Source organism: Perognathus longimembris, chromosome 3 (assembly GCF_023159225.1).
Source record: "Perognathus longimembris pacificus isolate PPM17 chromosome 3, ASM2315922v1, whole genome shotgun sequence".
Lineage (NCBI taxonomy): Eukaryota > Metazoa > Chordata > Mammalia > Rodentia > Heteromyidae > Perognathus > Perognathus longimembris.
The window spans coordinates 110883457-110909094 of NC_063163.1; the positions used below are offsets into that span (position 1 = coordinate 110883457).

The 25638-nt window shown below is 43.1% G+C and overlaps 1 protein-coding gene and 1 non-coding gene across 2 annotated transcripts in view; one reads left to right on the forward strand and one right to left on the reverse strand.

Moving 5' to 3' along the window:
* Nucleotides 1-1398: 1398 nt before the first annotated feature.
* Slc35f2 (solute carrier family 35 member F2) overlaps nucleotides 1399-25638 on the reverse strand; it is a 28963-nt gene continuing 4723 nt past the window's right edge. The window contains exons 2-8 of the mRNA XM_048343778.1: nucleotides 13953-14128; nucleotides 12652-12779; nucleotides 8624-8783; nucleotides 6906-7062; nucleotides 5557-5609; nucleotides 3833-3987; nucleotides 1399-1900 (exon numbers count right to left, since the gene is read on the reverse strand). Of these exons, the coding sequence (XP_048199735.1) occupies nucleotides 1712-1900; nucleotides 3833-3987; nucleotides 5557-5609; nucleotides 6906-7062; nucleotides 8624-8783; nucleotides 12652-12779; nucleotides 13953-14128 (1018 nt within the window). The 3' untranslated portion in view covers nucleotides 1399-1711. The remainder of the gene's footprint in view (nucleotides 1901-3832; nucleotides 3988-5556; nucleotides 5610-6905; nucleotides 7063-8623; nucleotides 8784-12651; nucleotides 12780-13952; nucleotides 14129-25638) is intronic.
* Nucleotides 19242-19432, forward strand: LOC125349803. The gene has a single exon (XR_007210607.1). It is a non-coding gene; the product is annotated as a U2 spliceosomal RNA (small nuclear RNA).

Consider the following 25638-nt stretch of genomic DNA (forward strand, 5'->3'; position numbering starts at 1 on the left):
AATCTCTACCTTCAAGTAGTTAAAGCCCTGGGTTCGATTCCTCAGTACCATATAAACAGAAAAAGCCATAAGTGGCACTGTGGCTCAAGAGGTAGAGTGCTAGCCTTGAGCAAAAAGAAGCCAGGACAGTGCTCAGGCCCTGAGTTCAAGCCTCAGGACTGGCAAAAAAAAAAAAAGAAAAGACCAAGTAGTTTAGTATTTCAAGTCTGAGTCACCTCATAGGTAGATAGATAAATAGATAGACAGACAGAGCTGGATGATACATATTCATCAGCACTAAGGTAGAAAACATAAATAATCAGTGCAAAAATGGCTGAAAGCATGGCTCAAAAAGTAGAGTGCCAGGCTAGGAATATGGCCTAATGGCAAGAGTGCTTGCCTTGTATACATGAAGCCCTGGGTTCGATTCCTCAGCACCACATATATAGAAAAGGCCAGAAGAGGTGCTGTGGCTCAAGGGGCAGAGTGCTAGCCTCAGGCCCTGAGTCCAAGCACCAGGACTGGCAAAAAAAAAAAAAAAAAACAGTAGAGTGCCTGCTAGCAAGAACAAAGCCATGAGTTCAAATCCCAGCATTACCAAAAGGAAGGAAGGAAGGAAGGAAGGAAGGAAGGAAGGAAGGAAGGAAGGAAGGAAGGAAGGAAGGAAGGAAGGAAGGAAGGAAGGAAGGAAGGGAGGGAGGGAGGGAGGGAGGGAAAGGAAGAGGCATGGTGTGCTAATCAAACCAAAAGTCTTCTCTGAAAAGCCAAATATTTTAATAGAACCCACCCCCTATTTTTTTTTTACTCTTTGACACTGCCCATGGTGGGGAGAGAAAAACAAACAGTAGTTTTAACTGGTTGCAGAGACCAAGGCCATTTTGCAACAATAACAACAACAACAATTAAAGAAACCATTGTGAACCTGCAGGATGTGAGAACACTCTTGCAAAGGCAGGGGTACTTGCTCTGAAGGTCCCTCCAGCCCAGAATAGTCCCCAACAAATGTTGGGGGAACCTCACCTAACAGGAGACATGACTCCTAAAAGTTGGAAGTGACCAGGTCCCCAACCCCCAAGTCCCAACCCCTCCCAGGAATGGCTCAGGCAAACTTCTATTCTACTTCCCACACTCTGCCCCAATGATCTTTCCGTGTCTTCTTCTGTGGAAGCTCAGCAATGCTGGACAAAGGCCCGATGGAGCAGAGAGCCAAAGTCTTCACGGTGAAAAGGCACATGCTTCTCCAGCACTCATGCTTCCACCCACCCCAGTGTCTGCCATATGCAATCAGTGACCAGACCCCACCTGTGCCCATCGCCATCAGGCCTATGGACAATGACTGCCCCAGAAGGACAAAAACCCTAACGATTCCAGCAGAGGAAACCCACCCAGGCCCACCCTGATGTTGCTGTTCCTGGCCCATGCACAGCCCACTCTCAGGCTGGAGCCCTGCTGGCTACTTTCCCATGGGGGTGGGGGGTCTGACTGGCACCTTGTCTCTGGCTCTAAGAAGAACTGGTTGTGATTCTCCAGAAACACAACCCTCACCTTGGGGGTTCTGCTCTAGTTTGGCATTTCTACTTGGGCTACATTGTTCACAGTTCCTTCCTAAAATCTAACCACTGGATGCCGCTCTCCAGTGCTGTGGAAGTGGTTGCTCTGAACCTGGTTGTGTCCCCCGGTGGAAGACATTGCGTGTTCTGGGGGGTGCACAGGGGTGCGCTGTCGTCTCCAGCTACAAGACTGCAGAGTGGGTGTCCGGGAGACCGCTCTCCTCAAGCTTCAGTCCCAGATTGTCGATGCCAATGACGGTGACCGGAGGCACGCTACTTTCCGCAGGCTCTGCCGTGCGTGTCGGGGTGGAGCAGTACAGGATAAAGCCCACCATGATGACTGTAAACGACAGGATGTAGAGTCCAGAAAACTGGAACAAGAGAAGAACAGGTGGTGAAATGCCCTCCCTTGCGTATAACTCTGAGCCTCAACCTTTGGCCAACTGAGGTAGAAACAGGAGGCTCAAGACTTCAACACCAGCCTGTATTACTTAGTGAGACCCAATCTCAAAATCAGTGACAAGCCAGGCACTAGTAGCTCACACCTGTAAACCTAGCTGCTCAGGAGGCTGAGATCTGAGGATCAGGGTTTGAAGCTAGTCTGGGCAGGAAAGTCCATGAGACTCTTACCGCCAATGAAGCACCAGAAAACAGGAAATAGCTCTGTGACTCAAGTGGTAGAGGGCTAGCCTTAAGTCAAAGCTCAGGGATAGTGCCCAGGCCCTGAGTTCAAGCCCCAGGACTGGCACAAAAGTAAACAGTGACAAAGCTAAACACCAGTAGTTCACACCTATAATCCTGGCTACTTAAGAGGCTGAGATCTGAGGGTCTGAAGTTCAAGATCCAGTAATGGCATACAAAAAAAGTGAAAGTTGGGCTGGGAATATGGCTAGTGGTAGAGTTGCTTGCCTTGTATACACGAAGCACTAGGTTCGATTCCTCAGCACCACATATATAGAAAATGGCCAGAAGTGGTGCTGTGGCTCAAGTGGCAGAGTGCTAGCCTTGAGCAAAAAGGAAGCCAGGGATAGTGCTCAGGCCCCAAGTTCAAGGCCCAGGACTGGCAAAAGTTGAACTATTAAAAGTAATATGAAAGTTAATATATATATACATATACACATATACATATACATGTATACACACATACAAATATACATATGTGGGTACATACAGCTGCTACCACTTGCCTAGTTACAGAACAGCCATCCCCCAGTGTGAAATTCAGACTCAGTACCAGGGAATAATAATGATAATAATAATAGGCCTATCAAGACCTCTGATTACCTTTGACATTTTTCTTATGCTAATAAGCCCTTCGGTGTTAGCTTAGGAATACCTTAACCAACAAAACCATAAAGATAATGGCTGGTTCCTGTCCTACATAACCTACCAAGGCTTTAAAAAGGTTTATATACCAGCAGCAGCAGTTTCTGAGAACTCAGAACTTTATATATCACTAATTCTGATAAGCACTGGAGTTCATAGCTGGGGGGGAGGATCAGTGAGCATCAAGGATTTCTGTTTGGATACAAACTTGTACAAGGCCCAAGAAATACAGTTGCTCTCTCCGACTGAAACTCAAATTATCAGCAACACAACAGCTGACGTCATAACTCTTTGTTTAAATGACTGTGAAGAAAGACAGCAAGCTGGTCAGCAAATGTCTACTACAAGTAGAGTGAGAAAAGACAGGCTTCTAAGACAGTGGTTGTTCAAGTGTGGTCTAAGGACATTTGAGGGAACCCAAGAATCTTAAGGAGCGTGGAGGTGTGTAAAGCCAACTTTATCTCCGCAATAGTGCACAGATGGTATTTGGCCTTTTCTCTTCAGTTGGTAGAGTAATAGTCAATGAATGAAAGCTTCCAGTACTGAGTTCAATTCACAGTCATGGACCTCTCAGTGGATTACAATAGCTCAAAAGCTAGGTAGTATGTTCATATAAGACTACTGTCGACATATTGTCTAATGTCGACATTACATTTAAAGCCCTAGGCAGATTTTCTTGGGCGTAGGCCACGTGGCTACTGTGTATGTTCTTGGTACATTGTATATTGTATATATGTCTACCTGACCTAGAAAAGGGAAAGAAAAACAGGGTGTAAGATATCACAAGAAATGTACACACTGCCCTACTATGTAACTGTACCCTTTTTGCACAACACCTTGTCAAAAAAAATTTTATTTAATTAATAAATAAATTTTTTAAAAAAAGAAAGAAAACCTTGTCTTAAAGAAACATGCTTCAAAACAAAAACGTTTTACACCCAGTAGGCATTCTTACTTGAACACAACTATCTTCTTACCTTATAGTTAAACAGAAAGAGACCAAAGAAAAGACTGTAGAGGTCAGCTGTCAGGATGCCCAGGTTGACGGAAGTGGCACTCGTGACTTTAATCACCAGTGGCATGAAGCTGTACAGGCAAAACATACAGAGGGCAAAGGCCACAAATAGCAGGGCTGTGGAAAAAAGATAATAATTGGAAGAAATCAGAAAACATAGGGAGGGGCTGGGATATGGCCTAGTGGCAAGAGCGCTTGCCTCGTATACATGAGGCCCTGGGTTCAATTCCCCAGCACCACATATACAGAAAATGGCCAGAAGGGGCGCTGTGGCTCAAGTGGCAGAGTGCTAGCCTTGAGCAAAAAGAAGCCAGGGACAGGGCTCAGGCCCTGAGTCCAAGCCCCAGGACTGGCCAAAAAGAAAAACAGCAGAAAACATAGGGAGAGGGGAGACAATGCTTGCTTGTCATATCACTACCCTGGCTCCATCCTTTAACAAACTATTCGCAAAGTCCCTCCTTAGCAATCAGTATTGCCAGAGAGACAACAAAGCTCTCTGGAAAAAGCATCAGGAGTAAGATCACAAGTTGTGAAGATCTAATAGGGTGTTAGAAGATTTGGGCCATAAAGTCTTTGGTACGACTGAGTCCTCAGCTCTTACCATCCCCACATAATCTATCCTTTTAAGACTGAGTGATACCTAAGATGAAAGGGCAATCAAAGCAAAATGAATGTTAAAAAAAATCACTTGTTATCTGTGGTTGGCCTCTTATTTGTTTAGTTGGTTGGATGTGATTTAGGTGACTGGATTCAGTATGAAGTATTTTTAGGACATCAAAGACAGATATTAAATCCATTGTATTTTGTCCATTGTATTAAAATGTCCCAAGAGAGCATACTGTAACAATCTTCTTTAGGACAGTGCTGAATGCAAGGGTAATAAATCTATCTTGAAACCATTTTAATTTCATCTAATGCTCAATTCATAGATGCACACACAAACACACCTACTTTCACATACTCTGGCAATGTAGGTTATTAAATTATTCAAGCCTAGCATATAATGTTCAGTGACATGTATGTCCATCCTATGTCACTTCTTTCTACCCACCATTAAGTAAAGTTTGAATCTTTCCTAACATCTTCTGCTTTATTCTTCATAGGCTAAGGAATATCAGAGGAGTGAAGCAACGGGAAACGGGAGAGGATTATATAACCATCAGATGCTTCAGGTTAATGCTTCCCAAATTACATCAAGCAGATGACAGACTTCATAAATTTGAAGACCTCTAAAGAGACAGCTCTAATTGCCACCAACACCTTGCACGAAACAACTTTTATGGACATTTGTCCACCATTTGTCAGAGAACAGTCAACATACACAACTATCACTGGCATGATTTTACAAGGATATAGAAATATTACTAAAATCAACAATGGTTGTATGCATGCATTTTTTTATCAGTTAAAAAATAAAAAGAAGCAGGGTGCCAGTGGCTCACACCTGTAATCCTAGCTACTTGGAAGGCTGAGATCTGAGGATTGAGGTTCAAAGCCAGCCCAGGCAGGAAAGTCTGTGAGACTCGTGTCTCCAATTAACCACCAGAAAACCGGAAGTGGTACTTTGGCTCAAAGTGGTAGAGCGCTAGCCTTGAGCTGAACAGCTCAGAGACAGGGTTCAGGCCCAGAGTTCAAGCCCCATGAGCAACAAAAATAAAATAAAATAATCAGCATTGAATTACATACCAATTTTCCAGTCCCATTTTATGCTGGCAATATCTTTATATTCCACAATCAATCTAAGATCAAAACAAAAGAAGACAGAGATCAACACACCAAATTTTTACTGTTTTATAAGTCATTTAGTTGCTACACTTCTGCTAAGGGATTATGTTGACCTTTGAAGTTTTCTTAGAATACAAGAAAACCTAGCCTTTACTAAAAATGATAAAGAAGTAAGATGGCTGTGGTGTTACATGCCTATAATCCCAACACTCAGGAGGCACAGGCGGGAAGATCACCAAATTCAAGTATAGTTTGGCCTGCCTACTTAAATTCTGTCAGGGAAAATAAATAGATGAACAGATGGACGGCTGGATGGATGGATGCCTGATTCTTTCTTCCACAGTGCTCAGGTATAGGAGGAAAACACAAAATGTTTTCCCTAGAATGAACTTAGGAAGTTAATTTGTTAATATTTCCCAGAAATAACTGAAAGAAAAAAAAGTTTTTATTGGGAGTACTTTTACCAAATTGTTATCAGGAATTCAAAAGATCCCACTAGTGTAAGAAAATAAGATATCATTTACCCAGTGCTGGTGTCTCATACCTGTAATCTTATTCAGGAGGCTGAGAACTGAGGATCTCAGTTAGGTAATCCCAAAAAAATGATTTTCTAAAATTAACTAGTAAGAAAGCCTAAAAAGCCGGGAGCTGGTGACTCACGCCTATAATCCTAGCTACTCAGGAGGCTGAGATCTGAGGACAGCATTGGAAGCCAGCCAGAAAGATCTACGAGACTCTGATCTCCAATAAACTACTCTGAAAAAGCCCGAAGTGGCGCTGCGGCTCAAATGGCACAGCACTATCTTTGAGCAAAAAGAAACTCAGGGCCCGTGCCCAGGCCTGAAACGAAGTGTGGCTCAAGTGATAGAGTCCCAGCTGGGAGCAAAAAAGACAACTGAGGCTTGAGACCCTGAGCTCAAGCCCCAATAATGGCAAAAAAAAAAAGAAAGAAAGAAAAAGAGGAGACATCATTTTTTATATTTCTTCTCTCATTACTGGCTTCAAATGCAAGTCAAGACTAACCAATGAGGGGCTGAGAATGTGGCTTAGTGGTACAGTGCTTGCCTAGCATGCATGAAGACCTGAGTTCGACTCCTCAGCACCACATAAACAGAAAAGGCCAGAAGTAGCCCTGTGGCTCAAGAGGTAGAGTGCTAAGCTTGAGCAAAGGAAGCCAGGGACAGTGCTGAGACTGAGTTCCAAGCCCCATGACTGGCAAAAAACAAAAAAGACTAACCAGTGAGTTTTGGGGTTAGTAATCAATATGATGTATTTATTCATGTGTTTTTAAGAATAACGTCGCCTCTTACAGCTGTATGCCACTGATGATAGTCCCGAACAAGCCCACCATTCCTAAAAACTCCTGTCTGCTCAGCTTTTTCACGATGTATTCTTCACACACATTAGAAACTGCGTACAGGGAAGCTCCAAGTAGAACCAGTATGTCCCCGATCAGGACATCACTCCCTGCGGGAAAGCGAGGCACAAAAACAAATATGTGGTGAGTGGAAAAACCAGGAATTCCTGTAAAGTATAAACTCTTCTTCTTCTTGTGGACTGGCACAATGTTTCTGAGCTTTCTCACATTTCGACTCCTCAGGCAACTAACTCAAGAGGAAAATGGTGGTCTGTGTGACTCTAGCACATGACAGATCCCAAGCTATTCAGGAGGCTGGGATCTGAGGTCCATGGTTCAAAGCCAGCCCAGGCAAGAAAGCCTGTGAGATTTTTCTCTCCAATTAACCACCCCAAAAATCCAAAAGTACAGCTATGGCTGAAACAGTAGAGTCCTAGCCTTGAGAGAGGAAAAAAAAAAAAAAAGCTCATGGACAGCACCCCAGCCCTGAGTTCAAGCCCCAAGACTGGGGCACAAAATAAAGGGAATTTATTAAGAACTATAGAAAAGGTTGCGTGTTTGTTGAGCACAGCAATTTTCTCTTAATCCAAAGAATCACTGAAGGCACTTGTAGACAGAGTGAACTAAGATCATGTTTAGATTTTATATTACCAATTGTCAGCATTTAACACAAAGGTCTACCCAAATGTCCTCATCTACAGAATGGTATATAAAAGATTAATGGTGAACACTAACTCTCCTTTTCCATAAAAACAAACATTCAGCTGGGTACCATTAGCTCAAGCCTGTAGTACTAGCTACACTGGAGGCTGAGATTTGAGGATCGTAGGTTGAAGCCAGCCTGGGTAGGAAAATCCATGAGACTCTTATCTCCAATAAACTACCCAGAAAAAGTGGCTCAAGTGGTTGAGTGCTAGCCTTGAGGAAAAGAAGATCAGGGTCAGAGCCCAGGCCCAGAGTTCAAGCCCCAGGACTGGAAAAGAAATTCACCTGGTATGGGCTTTGCAGCTCTGCAATCTCAGCTCTGGGGCAGGTGTTAAGAAGTTAAGAAGATCATAAATTGAAGGCCAGCCTGGGCTATATATATATATATATATATATATATATATATATATTTTTTTTTTTTTTTTTTTTTTTTTTTTTGGCCAGTCCTGGGCCTTGGACTCAGGGCCTGAGCACTGTCCCTGGCTTCTTCCCGCTCAAGGCTAGCACTCTGCCACTTGAGCCACAGCGCCACTTCTGGCCATTTTCTGTATATGTGGTGCTGGGGAATCAAACCCAGGGCCTCATGTATATGAGATGAGGCAGGCACTCTTGCCACTAGGCCATATCCCCAGCCCCAGCCTGGGCTACATTATATAGTGAGACTATGTTTCACAATTGAACAAAGAAACTCCTATCCCACAAAACAAAATGAAACAGCATAATAAAAGGAAAAGATTGCAGGCCAGTTGGCATACAAAGATCATTTTGAGGAAATGGTTACAAAAACACCAGAATCTGAAAAAAAAAAGTTAATGTAATTAAATAAACATATAAATAATATGAATAATCACAGATATCTAATAAATATTTCACAATCACAAAGTGAGATGTTTCATTGCAGTTTCTCTATTACCACTCTGGTGCCTTTGACTCTACTTTGGCTATGATGGGTAAACAGATCCTTACCTGAATTATCATCTCTCCCTGCTAATATATCTGCCCCAACCATGGTTCCTACACCCAGAAGACAGACAAACACAGCGATGAAGTGAATCACTCTGTATCTTGAACGAAGAATAAACCAGGAGAGAGCCATCAACACAGGAATCCCAAAGCAATCCAGAAGCTACAAAGAAGGAAGAACAAACAGCTTTTAACATTTCGTACCATCTAGAGATAAAGTAGTTAAGTAATAAGAGGAAGCAATACTTATTGAATGTCTTCTTGATAGCCCAGTATCCTAAGTGCTTTACTTGGGTTAACTCACATTATTCTCACAACAACTCTATGAGATTGGAATTCTAATCCCATTTAAATATGACTTTCTTATGGAAATTATAACCCTATTTTATACAAGAGAAAGCAGAGGCAGGAAGAAGAGTAAGGAGTTACCCAATAGCATGAAGTTGAATGTGGGGTCAAATTGCTGAACCTAAAATTTCTTCTCCAGGGCCACTGTGTTTATCCTTAAATCTAGGAGGCAAATTTTCCGACCACCATGCATCCATTACTCAGTCAACAAATGTTTATTGAACACTTTGTTTTGGTTTTTTTTGTTTTGTTTTTTGCCAGTCCTGGGCCTTGGACTCAAGGCCTGAGCACTGTACCTGGCTTCTTTTTGCTCAAGGCTTGCACTCTGCCACTTGAGCCACAGCACCCCTTCTGGCCATTTTCTGTATATGTGGTGCTGGGAAATTGAACCCAGGGCTTCATGTATGTGAGGCAAGCACTCTTGCCACTAGGCCATATCTCCAGCACCTATTGAACACTTTGCATATGAGAGCTGTAGGTGAGCTGAGGATGTGGACTACAGCTCTGCCCTCAGGGAACTACGCAAGGCTAGTTAAGAAGGAATCAAATAACCACAAATTCAGACACTTAATTGCTATTGAGCACCGTGCCATAGGTTCCAGTGAGACAGCAAATAAGCACCATCTTTCCAAGAGATGCCCAACCCGCCCCCCCCCCCCATCAACACCAGGGGAGACAGATGCTTGTCACCATAGGTCTTCTTGTTTTCATCATTATCTGCTCCACCATCACTACTGACCCCAGGCCTAGAGAGCAATTTGCTCCACCCCTGACACTGCCCATCTGAAGGGCAAGGGGATTGAGGACGTCAAAATGATGGTGAATACAAAATCATTTGCCGTATTTGTGAATGCTGGTGGCTTACAATTTGTCATCCTAGCTACTCAGGAGGCTGAGGTTTGAGGATCCAGGTTTGAAGTAACTGCTCAGTTAAGTCCTTGAGACTCTCACATACAATATCAAGCAGTAAAAAGCTGAAAATGGAGCTGTGGCTCAAGTGGAAGAACAAAGGAAAGCTCAGGACAGCACCTAGTCAAGCCCCTGGACCAGCATACAAAAAAACTATTGTACAGTAATAGTAAAGAAGGTACTAAGGAAGACCCTAGGGATGAAAGGTATGAAATTATTTATACTGTATTAGAAGCAGAATAACATGTGGAGGAGAAGATTGAATCCGATCTTAAAGAATGGAGGGAGCAGCCAGTTGCCAGTGGTTCATGCCTGTAACCCTAGCTGCTCAGGAGACTGAGATCTGAGGATCTAGGTTCGAAGCCAGCCTGGGCAGGAAAGTCTGTGAGATTCTTATCTCCAATAAACCACCAGAAAACTGGAAGCAGCGCTGTGGCTCAAAGTGGTAGAGCTCTAGTCTTGAGCAAAAAGGAGCTCAGGGATGGCACCCAGGCCCCAGGATTGGCAAATTAAAAAGAATGGAAGGAGCTTCAACCTATATCATAATTGCAGAGAAATCCAGCTGAGTAAGCAAAAAGGACCAGGCTGTAGGGAGGAGTGATGATGTGTGGTGGTGCAATGAGCAGAGACAGCTGCAGAAGCTTGAGCCACTTTTGGGTGTCAGTGGCTCTGTGTGTAATCCTAGCTACTCGGGAGGCTCAGATCTTAGGGACTGAGGTTTGAGGCCAGCCCACACTGCAGTTTGCCAGATTCCATCTCCAAAATAACCAGGGGGAAAAAGCAGGGCTGGAAGTGTGGTTGAAGTGGGAGAGCACTAGCAATCAAGATGACCTGAATACAAACTCCAGCAACACACACACACACACACACACACACACACACACACATACACACACACACACACACACACACACACACACACACACACACACACACACACACACCAGGTCATGGGTACCAGTATCTACATGACAAACTTCTCATGAACTGCTACATGACTATCTTCCATGACAGAATCTTTGAAGGCATCTTAAGAACAAGGTTCAAAGACCATTTACTCTGCACTTCCACATTATGAGACTACCAAGGCAAGAGAGGAACGCAAGTGGAAAAAAAAAAATCAACTTAATTCCAGTAGCATGTCCCTGCTCCTACTTTTATTCAGTGTTTGAGACCAGATTTCCTTTCTTTTCCTAGGGGAGCCTCTAACTCATCATCCTCTTACCTCTATCTCCTGAGTAGCTGAGACTACAAGGATGCTCCCTTGGGCTGGGAATATGGCCTAGTGGCAAGAGTGCTTGCCTCCTACACATGAAGCTCTCGGTTCGATTCCCCAGCACCACATATATGGAAAACGGCCAGAAGGGGCACTGTGGCTCAGGTGGCAGAGTGCTAGCCTTGAGCGGGAAGAAGCCAGGGAAGGTGCTCAGGCCCTGAGTCCAAGGCCCAGGACTGGCCAAAAAAAAAAGAATGCTCCCTCACACTTGGCTAGGACCTAACTTTTGACAATAAAATACTTGGATTTCCTTTCTGTCCCCCTAAGAGGCTAGGATGAAGTAAATTGTTTTGATAGAACCAGGCATGAACTTAAATTGCAAAAACCTAACAGTGTTTTGCTTAACTGTGCTTAGACCTAACACCAATCCAAGCCTTTTTATCACCCTTAGTCAGACATTAAAGTTTCTGAAAATTGTGATCAAGTAATTAAAAAATATATATAATTACAAGGATAAATGTAGCTAGAAAATGACATTTTTTACACATTGGCACCTTGCTGAAAGCACTTACGCTTACTTGTGATTAATGTTAACACTTAGCTTTTATTTTTATGAAATTGAGTCTTTGTGATGCCTGTGATAACAAATCATTTCCTGTTCTCAGATGATTAACCCTTCCCAGTCAAAATCCAAGAAGGTTTCTGACCATAATGCTCAGCCCAGTTAGCACAACGTTACAAAAAGGAAGAGTTTTAAGCTGGGCCTCCATGGCTCATGCCTGTAATTGTAGCTACTCAGGGAGGCTGAGATCTGAGGATCACAGATCAATGCCAGCTCAGGAAGACAAATCCCAGAGAGTCTCATCTCCAATTACCCAGCAAAAAGTCAAAAGTGGAGATGTGGCTCAAGAGGTAGACCACCAGCAGTGTGTAGAAAAAAAAACAAGCCGGCTGGGAATCTGGCCTAGTGGCAAGAGTGCTTGCTTCATATACATGAAGCCCTGGGTTTGATTCCCCAGCACCACATATGTAGAAAATGTCCAGAGGTGGTGCTGTGGCTCAAGTGGCAGAGTACTAGCCTTGAGCAAAGACAAGCCAGGGACAGTGCTCAGGCCCTGAGTCCAAGGCCCAGGACTGGCAAAAAAAAAAAAAAAAAAAGAAAGAAAGAAAGAAAAAAAACAAGCAAGAATCTAAGGCCCTAAATTCAAGCCCCAGTAAAGCACACATGCATACACACACCAAAACTAACAAATAACAGCAACAACAACAACAGAACTCTTATCAAGAGCACAACACAAAGTGCCAACTAAATATTTATACATATTTTGGTAGGAATCGTTTTAATGGCTATAGCATTAGCAGCTTTGGGAAGTGATTCATTTTTTTACATTTTCACTAATTTCAGGAAACATGACTCATGGGAACATATGTCCTCCTGAAGACAGATAGCATCCACCTGTGTTTAGGCTTTCTTCAAGTGAACATCATTTCAGTACCATTGGGTTCGCGCATAGAAGTATGTTCTCTCTTGCTGGTGCAGCTCAGCGGCTCCTCCTACCTGGACACTGGTGAGCGTGGTATATTGGTATGCTCTCACAATCAGGTAATTTGCCTCCACATCTGCTAGTCCCAGCAGGATGTACTTCCACCATTTTCTTTTCAGAATATCTAGAAGATTATCACTGCCTAGTTGGAAGAAAGTTGGGTCAGTCTGCATTACTTGATACAATGCCTGCTCATTTGAAGACCATTGCTCTGATTATTTTTTTTTATTGTTACTATGAAGGTGATGTACAGAGAGATTACTGTTTCATCAGTCAGATAAGGAATACATTTCTTTTTGGGCAATGTCACGCCTTCCTTCACTCTCCCCCAAGTCCCCCTCCCTTTGTCATTTCATTTCCATGGCCTCCCCCTTTATCTCCCCAAAAAGGCAGATAAATGAACCAACAAGATTAAAAAAAAAAGTCATCTCTACCAACAACAGCAGGAAAAAAATGTTGTGTCTATTTCCTGGAATTCATTTCTATAAATATTATTCTAAATGTTCCGAGGCCCAGGGGCATTGTGCCTTTGAGTTCCTCCCCTAAGCAATCCTCTCTAGTCTCACTGTGTGTGAATGTCCAGAGTCCTGTATTATTTATCATTTATTACATATTTCAAATGTAGCTGGTCCTCATTTCTGTTACTCAGAACCCAAATTCCTGTACTATCTTAGCACACATGACATTTTTTTTAACTTTCCCTAATATTAAACCCAAGTTAGCCAGGCACTGGTGTCTCACACCTGTAATCTTAGCTATTCAGGAGGCTGAGATCTGAACATTGTGGTTGATCCAAAGTCAGCCCAAACCAGAAAGTCTATGAGACTCAAATCTCTAGTTAATCACCACAAACTAGTTCTCTTATTTCTTTATAGCCATCTAGAAATAACAGTTGTCTGACAGTAAAAACAACCTGGGCCAGCCAGTGATAAGTGATAAAGACACTAACCTTTACCCATTTAGCACTGTCAGCACTGCCCAGGTAAATAAGAAAGTAATACAACCAGGCACTGGTGGCTCCTGCCTGTAATTCTAGCTATTCAGGCAGGAGGCAGAGATCTGATCTGAAGATCCTGGTTCAAAGCCAGTCTGAATAGAAAAGAGACTCATCTCCAATAAACCACTCAAAAAACCTGAAGTGGCTGGGTGGCTCAAGCTAGCCTTGAGTACAAAGAGGCTTAGGAGCAGCACTTAGGCCCTGAGTTCAAGCCCCATAGCCAACAACAACAAAAGTAATAAACAGATAGATGTCTAAGACTGGAAGGTTGTTAGGGATCTGCTCCCAGGGAGAAGCTCCTCTTCTGGCTGCACGTACCTTGTTTGAATGTCAGCATGGCTGTATAAACCAGAAGCAGGAGGCAGTAGTTGATAAAGCTCTGGAGCATGGGAGTGTTCACCTTGTACTTCTCCGCCAAGTACTGGCTGGTGATGGCTGTGCCACATATGCATAATGATAATAGCTGGCCCAGAACAACCGTTTTCAAAATGTTCCTAGAAAACAAGCGAAGAAATCAAGTCAACTGGACCTCTCTCTCTCTCTCTCTTTCTCTCTCTCTCTCTCTCACACACACATACACACACACACACACACACACACACACACCCCTACCTTTTGTACTAAACACAAAGGGAAATGCCAGTTATTCCAAATGGGTCTTTGTTTCATTGTATTGCCTACTTTGTGGGCAGAAAAATTAAAGAACAGGCTTTTTGAGAGATGGCACCTCCATTGCCATGAAGATTGATTCTCCCATTTCAGTGACTATTTGGTTTTGTTTTGTGTTTTTTTTTCCAGTCCTGGGCCTTGAACTCAGGGCCTGAGCACTGTCCCTGGCTTCTTTTTGCTCAAGGCTAGCACTCTGCCACTTGAGCCACAGCGCCACTTCTGGCTGTTTTCTATATATGTGGTGCTGGAGAATCGAACCTAGGGCTTCATGTATACGAGGCAGGCACTCTTGCCACTAGGTCATATTCCCAGCCCCTGACTATTTATTTTGTTTACTTATCTATGTACACTTTTATTGGTATGTTTAGCTTTTTCTTATAAGTTTTAGCCAGGCACCAACTGGTGGCTCACACCTGTAATCCCAGCTACTCAGGAGGCTGAGATCTGAGGATTGTGGTTAAAAGCCAGCCCAGGCAGGACAGCCCATGAGACTCTTTTTTTTTTTTTTTTAATTAATATTTGTGCTGATCCTGGGGCTTGAACTCGGGGCCTGGGTGCTGTCCATGAGCTGCTTTTGCTCAAGGCTAGTGCTCTACCTCCTGAAACACAGCATCACTTCTAGCTTTTTCTGAGTAATTTACTGAAGATAAGAGTCTTGAACTTTACTTCCTACGCTGGCTTCAAATCACAATCCTCAGATCTCAGCCTCCTGAGTAGCTAGGATTACAGGTTCGGGGGGGCATCAGCCCTCAGCCCCATAAGACTCTTATCTCCAATTAAAGACCCAAATTCCGGAAGTGGAGCTGTGTGTAGCTCAAGTGGTAGAGTACTAGCCTCGAGGGAAAAAAAGCTCAGGAGCAGCACTCAAGTCCTGAGTTCAAGCCCCAGGACCAGCATACACACACGAAAAAAGTAGTTTCAAATTCTCCCTACTTGGTGAACATTTTTCACATCACTTCATTCTCTATGAAGACAGGATTTCTCCAACTGCCCTCCTAAAAGTGGTGATTTTCAGTGTTTCCTGAATGTTAGAACCACAGAGCTTGGCACGTGGGCCCTACGCCAAAGCTATCTTCAAATGAGACTCCAGCCCTGGCTGACACTTAAATACAGCTTGGTGGGAGATGGCAGAGGAGGGCAGAGCCAAGCACTGCTCATATTCCCAACCTTATAAAATCTGTGACCGCCTGCCTAACTAGCACAAGGCCCTGAGCTCAACCCCCAGCCATACGTGAGCATACACCAAGAAGCTATTTAGGAAACTAGTGAGAGGGAGAGACCAAGGGAGGAGACACTGATAACCCAGAGTATTTCTTCACATCCCCTAGTAGACTTGAAAACCCTTGTAAATTTGAAATAAGTGAGAATCACAAGTGTGGAAACATTCGACCCTGGTCACAAATAGACAAAAATCCCTCCAGGGAGCTCAGATTGTATTCCAAAATAGTACAATTAAGCAAGAGCTGTCCTCCAACCATAAAATATAACTCTCTCCTAAAGAGAGAAAGAGAAACTGTACCCCTTGTGCACAACACCTGGTCAAAAATTTTTGTTTAATTAATAAATAAATTATAAAAAATTAAAAAAATAAAGAGAGAAAGAGAAAAAGAAAAGAGAGAGAGGAGTCACAAATGGAGTATGGAGATTTAAAATAACAGGAATGCACTTACTTAACTTGGCTTCAAATCATGATGATCTCATCTATAATGGGGGAGAGAGAGGGAGAGAGAGAGAGGCAGCTGGCAGAGGGGATGAGGACTGAAGACAGAAGAAAAAAACAGTAGGCCATGTGTAGAGAAAGACACCAAAGACCTGAATCTTTGTTTTTTCCATTGTGGGGCTTGAACTCAAGGCCTGGTGCTGTCCCTGAGCTCTTTTGCTCAAGGCTAGCGCTCTGTCATTTGAGCCATAGTGCCACTACCAGTTTTTGAGTGGTTAATTGGAGATAAGAATCTCACTGGGACATTTCTGCCTAGGCTGGCTTCAAACCTTGATCCTCAGACCTCAGCCTCCTAAGTAACTAGAATTACAGGCATGAGCCACTAGCACACTCTCCCCCTCCCCCACACCCCCTAAAGTTTTTGTTATTTGTGGCCTCCCATTCAAACCCACATTTCCTCCATAATATCCTAGCTGGGATGAACTCTGAACCAACTCCCCCCTGTAACAAACCTGTTCCTATCTAAGGAAACTATCAGAAGTACCAGAGTATGGAGTACATCCTGTCATGGTTTTCCCTACAGGACTTCCACCGGCTTGAACTTCAAAGGCAGGATGTGGTCACACCACAGGACTTATTTCCCTAGGTGTCTTCACACTGTGGGAGCCAAGCTACCAGAAAGCGCAGCAGACAGGAGGTGTGGTCATTGGGGGTGGGCTGGAATTGGGAGTGGGGGTGGAACACGCGTAGAAAACTGGCTGGAAGCTAGATCTAAAATACATTGTGAGATGATCAATTATACAGACCTCTAGGTGTTCACACAGTGCAACCAAAGGAGAATACTCTTAGGGGAGGAACACAAAGGCACAGTGCCTATGTGTCTCTGATCATACAAAATAATTTTTATGGAAATGAACTCTAAGAAGTGAAAACTAAGGGCTGGGAATATGGCCTAGTGGCAAGAGTGCTTGCCTCGCATACATGAAGCCCTGGGTTCAATTCCCCAGCACCACATATATAGAAAACGGCCAGAAGTGGCGCTGTGGCTTAAGTGGTAGAGTGCTAGCCTTGAGCAAAAAGAAGCCAGGGACAGTGCTCAGGCCCTGAGTCCAAGCCCCAGGACTGGCCATAAAAACAAAAACAAAAAAAAAAAAAAAAAAAAGTGAAAACTAGAGGTTCTTTGTTTACAAAAAGAAAAGAAAGAAAGAGGATACTCTTAGGAGAGACTCACAATGGCACAATGCCTAAGCACCTCTTCATATTTATATAAAACAATATACATATTGAAATGAACTCCAAAATATGGAAACTAAATTTTTTTTTCTTTTTCAGCTTTTAGATTTTGACGATTCTGTCTTCTTTACAATGTATTTTATTTTTTGCTAGGTACTTGTGGCTCATGCCTATAATTCTAGCTACTCGGGAGGCTGAGATCTGAGGATCACGGTTCAAAGCCAGTGTAGGCAGGAAGTCCTGTGAGACTATTATTTTTACTAAACTACCAAAAAATAAAAAAAAAAGCTTGAAGTGGCAATGTGTCTCAAGTGGTAGAGCACTTGCCTTGAGCAAACACAAGCTCAGGGAACGCGTTCAAGCCCCAGGACTGGCAAAGAAAAACACCCCTCAACTCCAGCAGATGAGGGGAGTCTGGCTCCTCCAAGATCCTTGTGGTGCCTGGTCCACAAAAAATAGCCACAGGTATTTACCAATGTGGAACATCCCAAAGCTTTTCTGCCTAGTCAGGGAGGGAGACCAGAAAACACAGAACAATCCCCAAATGGAAACATTAGAGGAAGGGCTGTGCCTGTAGCCAGGGGAAAGAAGGGTCAAGAGCTCTGGGAGAAGATTCACAGAGGAAGAGATTCATGGGTCATAGACTAGAAAGGTCAACAATTTCCAGGAAGATTAGGAACAGAAGAAAAAAAAAACCCTTGATATCGAGGGCATTAATTTTCCATAATATATGTATGAGTCTCCATGGAGCCCATTTATTTCTTTAGCACTTCTCTGCAAGTCCAAGTTGAATGTGAAGTCCTCTACTTAGATGTATATTAAACCACAATTGAGAGCTTAAAATTTTTTTTAAAGGACAAAGCAGTGACACCAAGATTCCAGTGCAGACCAATTTCATCATCTTCTCAAGAGATGGAATCTCAATATCAACATACTTTTAAAGACTCCTAAAGATGAAATTAGGATGGTAACCTCTAAATTACATTCTTTTTAATTCATTTAAAAAAAAAAAGAGGGGATTGGAATGTGGCTTAGTGGTAGAGTGCTTACCTAGCAAGCATGAAGCCCTGGGTTTAATTCCTCAGTACCACATAAATAGAAAAAGCCAGAAGTAGCACAGTGGCTCAAGCGCTGGAGTGCTAGCCTTGAGCAAAAAGAAGCTCAGGGACAGTGCCCAGGCCCTAAGTTCACGGACTTGCAGGGCTGGGGTGGGGGTGGGGAAGTTTTCCAAGACAGGTGCTGGTGGCTCACATCTATAATCCTAGCTACTCAGAAGGCTAAGATCTGAGGATCATGGTTCAAAACCAGGCCAGGCAGGAAAGTCCATGAGACTCTTTTTTTTTTTTTTTGGCCAGGCCTGGGCCTTGAACTCAAGGCCTGAGCACTGTCCCTGGCTTCCTTTTGCTCAAGGCTAGCACTCTGCCACTTGAGCCATAGCGCCACTTCCGGCCGTTTTCTATATATGTGGTGCTGGGGAATCAAACCCAGGGCTTCATGTATATGAGGCTAGCTCTCTTGCCACTAGGCCATATTCCCAGCCCCCATGAGACTCTTATCTCCAATTAACTACCCCAAAACTGCAAATGGAGCAGTGGTTCAAGTGGTAGAACACGACCCTTGAGCAAAAAAAAAAAAAAAGAAAAGCTCAAGGACCATGACTAGACCCTGAGTTCAAACCCTAGGACCAGCATACACATACACAGTTCCAAGTGTACTCATTACCTGCATTACCTGACTTACATAACTATAACTACTATGTATATCACCTATACAATAACAATTTTTTTTTAAGTTCACAGCTGGATGTGTTATTACACACCCAGAAATTGAGAGGCAGAAGCTGGAGGATCACAAGTCTGAGGCCAGCCTGGGCTATTATAGAGACTTCCAGGGCAGGAAGAGGTACATAGGGGTATCCTGCCTCAAAAAAATCTCCACGTTCCAAAAAGACATTGTATGAACACAGATCACACATTTCCTTTACTTGTGTGTTTCAATTCTGTACTGTACATTGTCAGCTAAAGGCAGAACTTAGTATGAAAGCTATGGTTTCTCTGTCTCTTGGCTAAGATCAAATGTTGTTAGCTCATGTTCTTATCAGTTTAATATCTGGTACATTCTTTATCTGGGGACAATAGAAATGGATTTGGGGAGCAGGGAGATGGAATAGGGCCTTGTTCTGTCCACTCCCTGCACCAATTTGGTCTTGAAGTCTTCCAGGAATGACATACCTCACAGGGAGAATCTATGTTCTGGTGCAAAAGCAGCTGATGGCCAGGCATGGTGCCTCAAGCCTGTAATCCTAGCACCTGGATCTAGATCCAGCACCCAGTCACATAAACTGGAACTCAGGACATTTCAGATGAAAATAAACACCAACCTTTGGTCATTCCAATTCTATGAGTTCCTGTTCTGAATCTGTGGGACGAAGAGAGGACTGAATGGCAAAGGATACCAAAACAAACAATCAAAAACCTAAAGGGATTTTTTTTTAAATTAATGAAAGCCAGTGCCAGTGGCTCACGCCTGTAAGTCTAGCTATACACAAGGCTGAGATCTGAGGATCACAGTTCAAAGCCAGCCCAGGCAGTAAAGTCCAATTAATCACCAGAAAACTGGACGTGGCGCTGTGGCTCAAAGTGGTAGAGCACTAGCCTTGAGCAAAAGAGCTCAGAGACAGCACCCAGGCCCTGAGTTCAAGCCCCATGACCAAAAAATAAATTAATGACTTGATGGTTTAATCAATGGATCAAACATCCAGAGAATTTCAGTAAGATTTTAAGACTCTTTTGTTTTTGCTTTCAAATGGATAAAGAATACTGAGTCTTTTGGAGTTTTTTGGTCTTTGTTTCAAGATAGGGTCTTTTTTTTTTTTTTGCTAGTCCTGGTGCTTGGACTCAGGGCCTGAGCACTGTCCCTGGCTTCTTTTTGCTCAAGGTTAGCACTCTGCCACTTGAGCCACAGTGCCACTTCTGGCCATTTTCTGTATATGTGGTGCTAGGGAAATGAACCCAGGGCTTCATGTATATGATGCAAGCACTCTTGCCACTAGGCCATATTCCCAGCCCCTCAAGATAGGGTCTTTCTATGTATTGACCTCAAACTAAAAAATCTGCTTCTGCCTCCGCCTTAATCATATTCATGTACCAACAGGCCTAGCTATAAAAAGTTTTAAACTAATAATAAATATATTTTAAGTCTCCCTCTATTTCTTAAAAGAGCCAGGAAATTGAAGGGATTGAGAGAAAGCAATAACTATCATATTAGAAGACTTCTCCTGGGCTCCTCATGTTCAATCTTTGGATTTACTTGGGTTCTCAGGTCAAGTTCCCTCTTTGTCTCTGCCCCCTAACCTTCTCCTTACGGCCCAGAGATTTCCAAACTGCTGACATGAAAGCTCCCTAGATTGCCAATACGGCATCCATCATCTTCATGTATTACTTATTTATTACCTTCATGCTAATGGACCCCATCTGAATACTCTGGTTTTTATAGTGTCTCCTACTTTACCAAAAAAAAAAAAAAAATCCTATTCCCTACCTTATTTGCTTTTTTGATCCACTCACCAATCTCATGAGGTTCCAGATAAGGAAACTGAGGCTAGGAAAGGTGAAATTAGTCACTTATCTTGGGTTATCCAAAAATGTCAGAACGGAATATAAATCACAAATCCACCGAAGCTAAGTAAGAATGCGTTTGCCAATCCATATTTCCTCCTGTATGTTAAAATAACTTCCAATGAGGAGTCCCTTTTCTTCTCCCTAACCAAATAGTCCCTTAAAGTGAATAAATGTGAATGAAAGAAAGTAATATAGTTGTAATATATAGTAATATAGTCCAGGTGTTCTCATTTCTTTATGCTATGAATATTCGAGACAGGACTCATGAGGTAGCCCACACTAGCTGTGAGTGAAAGACCTGCCTGCCTCAGCCTTCCCAGTACAGATATCCAAGTGTATGCTGCCACACTTAGCTTTAAAGCTTTAGTGGGGGGTGGGGGAGGGAGGGAACCAATCTTAGGATCTATCACTAAATGTGGGAAGAAAATAATGGCTCTCTGGCCCACTGAGACCCATCTGTACTGGACTTATCACCCATAAAACAGTAAGATAATAAATTTGTGTCTGTTTCAGCTACTACATTTATAGCAACTTGTTATTACCATGGTAGAAAATGGATACACTAAGTCAATAATGTGTGCAATACTTTAAAGATAATGTGATAACTATTTATATTCGTCTCCATGAATTTTCTTAGTAAGCAAGATAACCACATCAAATAGAGAGTCTGTTAAATAACTGTAGGCAAAGCTGATCAGGAGCCAACCTGGTTTAAAACACTTTCACCATTTGCCAGAAAGAAAGTAAAACCACGTCTTCAAGCCAGATGCTATTGAACTAGTCATATGCAAACCAACATAAATTGAAATGATAACAACAGTTATTTTTTTCTTCTGCATGAGGTGCCCCATGACTCTTAGGTAGACAAGAATACAGAGTATGTACATACTCTCTCCATCCCCACAGTAAAAGAAAAGGGAGGTGCCAGCCACTACACTGCGCTCTCATATGTATAAAGTGCATGGTAGGTACCATTTTGCCAAAGTCTAAGTCATTTAACCAAATTTGTATGGCACATAAACAGCAGGAGTGAATTAAAATCCAAATATGATGCTAAAACCCATCTCTGTTTTTTCCATTCTGCTATGCTGAGCAAACAAAATAGCTGAGTAACTCATGCCTATAATCCTAGCTACTGAGAAAGCTAAGACCCCAAGGATCAAGGCTCAAAGCCAGCCCAAGCAGGAAAGACTAAGACTCTCAGCTCCAATTAGCCAGCAAAAAGCCAGAAGTAGAGCTGTGACAAGTGGTAAAGAGCTAGCCTCAAGCAAAAAAAAAAAAAAAAAAAAAGCTCAGAGATAGCACCTAGGCACTGAGTTCAAGGCCCAGTACTGGCACACTGGGAGAAAGCAAAGGAAGGGGTGAAACTGAAAGAACCATATTCATTGACATTGTACACTATGGCATTGTAACCCCTCTGTACAACACCTTAATACAAGCAATAGTTATATTTTATAAAAACAGGGGGGTTGGATGAAAATAAGGGAGAAGGCATGAAACCTGTTTATGAAGTCCTTCTCTTTTGCCTTTCTTTTTTATTATTTTACTTTTTTGATTGGCTGGGAAAGACCCAGAGTAAAATAAAGACATTGCCAAATCACAGATTGTCTCTTTGGATTCACTTGAGTCCTAGGGAGAGAGAGGGTAGCAGCAACTGTGGGCAGAATGTGGAGGATGCGGCCTCTGCCTCCGGGACCCACCCTCCCTCCCTTCTGTCCTCCTTCCACTGTGGGAATTCTGGGAGATGACGGAACATGGACCCAGAGAAGCTGGGTGGGTACAAGATAGGGGAAGGATAAGATTAGGAAGTGTGGGATGAGGCTCTGTGGTTTCAAGTCAATGAGGACAAGGCTTTCTGTCCCTGAGAGAGAGAACTAGGTGCCCCCCTGACTTCCCTTTCTGTCCCTGAGAGAGAGAGCTAGGTGCCCCCCCTTCCCACCCCATTCTGGCATAAGAACTGAGAAAAGACCGTTCTGTTCTCCACCGGCAGCCAAAAAGCCACAGCCCATAAAACATTAAATCCTTTATACGGCCTGCCCACTGACACTGAATAAGAAGATTTTTAAAGGACTATGTTTTTTAAACTGTTGGAATATTTACATGGGTGCATTATCAGAAACAAAAATCATTTTCAAAATTGGAGTCCTTCTGTTCATTGTTTCCTGTAGTTCCACAATGTAAAATGTAACTCCTCAGAATAAAAACAACCTACTGGGTCAACAAGGACATAAACCAGTAAGAGACCCAGACAGATAGCCAGGCACTGGGGGCTCATGCCTATAATCCTAGCTACTAAAGAGATTGAGATCTGAGCATCTTGGTTCGAAGCCAGCCCTGTCAGGAAAGCCCTTGAGACACTTATCTCCAATTAAGCACCAAAAAAAGCTGGAAGTGGAGCTGGGGCTCCATTGGTAAAGCACTAACTAGCCTTGAGTCAGAAAAGCTCAGGGACAGCCCAGGCCCTGAGTTCAAGCAATAGGACCAGCACCAAAACAAAGAGACAGACAGAGAACCCAGGCTGTGGTTAGGTTCCTGGCACTAGCAGCTACCCTGGTCTGACTGTAGTTTGGCAGTGTGGCCCTCTGCAATTCCATAAAGTAATAAGGTTACTTTTGACTCTGCTAGTAGTGAGCTAGATTTCTCTAAGAACCCATGCAATACACTCATCACACACCAGCAAGGCAATGGAAGAAATGAGAGGTACAAAGCTATGAAGAGGTTCTGACCTACAAAGCTCCTGGGGAACTGGCCCAGGGAGAACAGGAGGTGTTAGGGAGACTTCCTGTGAGTCACCAGTGTCCTTTCCAGTCTTTCAACACCCACAGGTCTCTAACCAGAAAAACTGTCTCACATTCCTCGCCTGAATCACCTTTCCAGTGCTCCTAACCTCACTTAGCCAATTCCCACTGCTCCCCAATCTTTCCACTGAGCTCCCACTAGCAGAGAAGAAGTAAAAGAGTACTGGGAGGAATCTCAGTGCAAGCCCTCAAGGTTCTCAGCTCCCAGTTAAAAACTTTAAGATGCAAATGGAAGCTGGGCACCAAGGCTCAAGTCTGTAATCCCAGCTACTTGGGAGGTGGAGCTCAGGAGAGGGTGGTTCAAGGTCAGTTCCTGGGACACCATCTTAGTGATGGTGTGTGTGCCTGTGATCCCAGCACAGTAGCTAGACACGTGGCCCACACCTGCCATCCCCAGTGCCATGGGAAGCACAAGTAGGAGAATCATAACTCAGCCCAGCCTGCCTCAAAATTAACTAATGCAGCTGAGCACAGGCAATCCTAGCTACTCAGGAAGCTGTGGTGTGAAGATCGTGGTTCAAAGCCAGCCTGGGCAGAGAAAAACAATCCATGAGACTAAACTCCAATTAATTGCCCAAAAAAAAAGCCAGAAATAGTGTTGTGGTTCAAAATGGTAGCACACTAGCTTTGAGTACAAAAGTGCAGGACAGTGCCCAGGCCCTGAATTCAAACCCCAGGACTAGCAAAAAATAAAACTGAGTACTGGTCAAAACAAACAAAAGTCCCTGGAAAATATTAAGTGCTCATTAACAGAAAGAATGTAAAATATGTACCTTCAGGAAAGACACTACTTACTGAGTATTCTGTAGCATCACACAACAATATGCAGCAATTTTAGTAAATGTGAAATAAGAGGGAAATCTCAATGGATTACATACTTTATGGTATTTTTTAATAAAGTGAAAAAAATTAAATTCATACCACTTATTTCTTTATCTGACACAGAGTTTTACTGTAGCCCAGACTGGCCTCAAACTTAAGATCTTCCTGCCTCAGTCTCCCAAATACTGAGATTACAGGCAACATAACAGCACCCAACTTCAAAACATACCTTTTCAAAATACACAGAGATAGAAAACTCTAGAAAAACTGGAGCAAGGGAATGGTAAAAAAAAAAAAAAAAAAAAAACAATTATCTGGAGTGACAGGGAGAAGGGCATGATCATTAGTCATGTAAATTCTAGTTTTAGGGCTGATAGTGGATTTGGGAGAACTTATTACATTCGCGAATCAACTGATCCATTCGTGGGATAACACTGAGAGTGTGTCATGAGCCAGAAAATATGAGGAATACACTTCCATGCATTAAGAACCTAAAAAATATTAAGTGAAAATCTGTGAGACTCATCTCCAATTAACCACCAGAAAGCCAGAAGTGGTGCAGTGGTTCAAAATGGTAGAGCACTAGCCTTGAGTGAAAGAGCTCAAGGACAGAGTCCAGGCCCTGAGTTCAAGCCCCACAACCGACCAAAGTAAAAAAAAAATTAAATGATGATAAATAAGATGCATAGTTTTCCTGTGATATACATATTCTCTGGCACCCCTATAGATAGAAACAGCCCAGAGCAAGCCAGGGAAGATGGGAGATTGCCCAAGGCCTGTAATCTTGTTTGCTGACCATCTCATAAGAAGCAGTGCAGTACAAAGGAAAAGGTACAGAATGTAGGGCCAGACTACTGCTAGGGACAAGAACCTAAGCCCTCCATGCTTCAGTTTCCACAGAAGTCTTGCAACAAATGGGGCTGCAAGTACAGTACTCTAAGAGAGCAGGAAGTCAGCAAAGGATGGCCCAACTTAACCCATCGGGGCTCCTGCTATAGGTACACAAAGTCAGCCTCATTCAGCTTGAGCTTGCGCTTAGCTTACTCTCACTAGAAACCACAGTTAAAAGCTTAGACAATGCTCTTTACTCCAAACAGACCCCAAAATCTTCTGGTTTAGTGATGGTCCTACAATTCTCTGCAAAGATCTACTACAAGCTACTCAGCAGGCTGAGATCTGCGGATCACGGTTCAAAGTCAGCC